The sequence below is a fragment of the Cynara cardunculus genome (assembly GCF_001531365.2).
Source record: "Cynara cardunculus var. scolymus isolate 2C chromosome LG 1, CcrdV1, whole genome shotgun sequence".
In the NCBI taxonomy this organism is placed as follows: Eukaryota; Viridiplantae; Streptophyta; class Magnoliopsida; order Asterales; family Asteraceae; genus Cynara; species Cynara cardunculus.
In genome coordinates, this window is record NC_037528.1 from 10,507,856 (window position 1) to 10,511,602 (window position 3,747).

General features: G+C 33.8%; 1 protein-coding gene across 1 annotated transcript; it reads right to left on the bottom strand.

Annotated features, from left to right (window-relative positions):
* Positions 1–1,032: 1,032 nt before the first annotated feature.
* Positions 1,033–2,885, bottom strand: LOC112525519 (transcription factor RAX2-like). The gene is made up of 3 exons (XM_025135684.1): positions 2,740–2,885; positions 2,482–2,611; positions 1,033–2,091 (listed from the first exon to the last, which is right to left on the bottom strand). Exons 1-3 carry the CDS (start codon positions 2,873–2,875, stop codon positions 1,200–1,202), a joined length of 1,158 nt encoding a protein of 385 aa, XP_024991452.1. The 5' UTR covers positions 2,876–2,885; the 3' UTR covers positions 1,033–1,199.
* Between the last annotated feature and the right edge of the window lie 862 nt (positions 2,886–3,747).

Sequence of the window (3,747 nt, forward strand, 5' to 3'; positions counted from 1 at the left end):
TAATATATATTTATTAATAATTTATATTAATTAAAATATAATATAAATAAATAAATAAAACAGAAAATAAAATAAATAATATATATTAATTAAAATTTTCTTTAATTAATAATAAAATAAAAAGTAATAATCACAAAAAAATAAAAAAACACAAAAAATTATAAAATATAAATGATTAAAGGCTACTTAAAGATGACATTAGTACATGATAGGGGTGCCATTAGCCCCCCTTAATAATTAAGGACGAAGTTGGTATCATAATAATTCGTAATGATTACTAAAGAAAAGATGTTATAATCACTTTTGGACTAATGTCTGTACCAATTGAGCTAGGTCCATCAAATACAAGCAAGGGCTACTTATATAGACTTGGCTAGCTATAGACATAGTTCAAAGATGGCTAGCTAGCTTCATATTGTATTTAATATCAGATGTCATATCTAACTTAACACTTAATTGGTGACAATAATTTGTTGGCCAAAAGTTGAATATAAACGTAGGCAAGAATCAAGATTGCTTACAAATCTATATTACTAGCAATGTATAGACTTTTACAGGTCAACCGTTAAACACATACCTAATATGGAACATTTGTTGAATGTTCGGTTCAATTTCAAAGTCAGTTTCTTCTTGGATAGATACACACGGCAAACATGCGTCATATATAGATTAGAAAAGATATGGAAATTACACTCGCGGTGAAGGATTAGTTGGATTAAAGATACATTAACTATTGATTATATTAATAACGAACAGGAAGATAATATATATATCTTAGTCTTGGTTCATCTAAGCTTATTAGTTGGACCGTTTAATTATTCAGAACATTGAGAATATGTAACAAATTGCTTTTGGGGTTTGAATATCATAGCAATCAAGTTTAAAGTCAGTTGCGACGTCCTGTGTGTTCTTTATCTTTGAGTTATGAAACCAAAATTGGAGTGGGGTTAGCTACTGACAGAATAGTACAAATTATCATAACCCCAACAAGAAATGCACAAAAAGAAAAGCTAGTACATGTACTTCCACACAGAAATTAAGATACTGAAAACAAAGAAAGAAAGAACTTCCTCCTCCTTTTTTTGTGATATTTTACATTGATTTCCACTACAATCAGCACAAACCCCAAGAAACTGTCTCAAAGTCTCTTGTCTGTCGTATCTTCTTTCTTAATTACAAATGTATCAGACACTTGATGATCAGTAATGATAGCGTATCTCCTTATGATCATCATCATCATGTGTTGTCTTGTATTCATCATCATCATTATTGAACCAGTAGCTGCTTCTGTTGTTACCAATGATCAGTTGCTTCACCTCCTCAAGATGATTACTATCCAATGGTTTTTCATAATTCTTCAAGTTGTAATCTACTTTTGGTTTCTGATCAGTGTAGTTGTGGTTGATGAAGAAACTTTGGCTTTGATCTCCGAAACCCTGAAGGGCAAATCGGTCTTCTTGCTTGATCTGATGATGATGCTGCTGTTGCTTTTGAATATTATGATCTTTATTGTAATCTCCATAGCTGATTTGACTCATACAACTCCCACCTTCAGAGGAAGAACCAGTTGCACTCACTTCATGACCATCACCACCACCACTTCCGAACATGAGCATTGATTCTTTCACATCTGATGTAAGATAGTGGTACCCCATTGGGCTGTTGTACATGTTCTGATGATCCTCAGCCTGAAACCCTAAATAGAAACAATTATCGTTGTTGGTGATCAAACTGATCAAAGAGTTTATGTCTGGTGGTGGTGGTGGTGGTGGTGGTGGTGAGAGATGAGTAATATTGATATGATCTTGAACAAGGGTGGTGGCGGCGGCGGCTGTTGTTAGGAGAGAGTTCATATTATGATTCATGAAATTAGGGGGAGTACTGTAAGTGGGAAAAGGTGAAAAATTACTGGTTAAGAACTGGTCTGATCTGTATGGTGGTGGTGATTGGAGGGATATAGATGGAAAAAAGGATGGCTTTTTCTGAAAGGAAGGAAGCATAGCCAAGAGCTTCTTCTTGAGCTTGGTGTTCCAGTAATTCTTGATATCATTATCGGTCCTTCCTGGTAGCTGAGCTGCTATTATTGACCACCTGCATATACGATTGATTCATCATTAAACCAAGAAATTCTCATTATATATCAAGGATTGATTCAGGATCATATATCTTATCAAATTAACTGGCATGCATGCATCCATAATTTTAGAATTTGCAGAATCTTTTTCTGTAATATTGATGATCACTCTCTCTCTCTCTCTCTCTCTCTCACACACACACACACACAGACATTTTCACTCTTTTAGATTTTTTCATGGTGGGTTGCTTTCGAATGTTATATAGCCAAGGAAAAGAACAATTGGACACAAGAAATCAATATGATAATTCATATTTAGCTATTCAGTGTTTTAATGATGTTGATTTAAAAAAGCTAAAGTTGGCAAAAACAAGATCCAAGACTGATCATATGAAGGTGTCTGATACCTGCTACCAATGCTAGCATACAAGCTGCAGATGATCCTGTCTTCATCATCAGTGAATTCACCATGTTTAATATTGGGCCTCAGATAGTTTAACCATCTCAATCTGCAGCTCTTCCCACATCTTTTTAGACCTGCAGGCTCAAATCCATCACCCAGATATAAACATCATCAAAATTACTGATCTTTAATTAATTTCTTAACAAGACATTAACACACACAAATGGGGAGAGAGAGAGATTAAGGGATGAGGGTTAATTACCAGCTTTGTGTGGGAGAGCAATCCAGTTACCCCCAGTGCCATATCTGTCAATGAAGCCTTTGAGTTTTGCATCTTCTTCAGGAGACCATGGGCCTCTCTTTACATTTTCTTTATCACAACATGGAGCCCTTCCCATCTCTCTCTCTCTCTCTAGATCTCTATATGCTTCTGGTTGTATATGTGTATCTCACTTACAAATTGGCTTTTCTCTCTCTGTGGGTATGTGTGCTGTTAAATGGAAAATCTTTGTTTGGTGGGTTTGCAAGTTGGCATTTTATTGAGAGACTTGTTCTGATGGAGGTCAGTACAGGAAGTAATTATTTAACAGAAGCCCAACATAAGTCAATAGGATTAGGGTTTTGTAATATTAATTATTCATATCACCATTTTCTTTTTTATATCCCCAATTATGGCCATCCATTTTTTTAGTACTCTGCTATACTAGTAAATTACTAATACACCCTCCTCCAGGTTAATTTCCTTCTAAACATAAACCTTCTCCAACACAACCAAAATCTAATAATTATATATTCAATTAAAACCCCATAAAAATTGTCCCACTATTATTGTATTTTTATTTAATAGTGTATTTAAATAAATAATATACATTTTTTATTAAATTTTACTCTTCCGTTCAGATAACCAAGTGAACTATCGCTAACTATTGATGTGTTACTGTTTCATCCATCAAACTCTTCTTCGATCCACTTATCGTTTTGTTCCAAATTGACTATTGGATTCACAATTCACATTGGTTAATTTAATAAAAATCAGATAAATTGATATAATTGTAAAATATATAAATTTTGTTGTATCAATATGTAATTAATTAGAAAGGCTTATGGCACGTTAGCTTGGGAAAGGTGGTCTTGTAGCCCGAACATGGTGTAGCTGTTTTTCTTGTTTTTTTGCTCGCCGGTCTAGTCGGTGGCTAGTTTTAGTTTTTAATAAATTGGCCGTTCAAAAAAAAATTAATTAGAAATGTGAGAAAATACAATTTGTCATGTT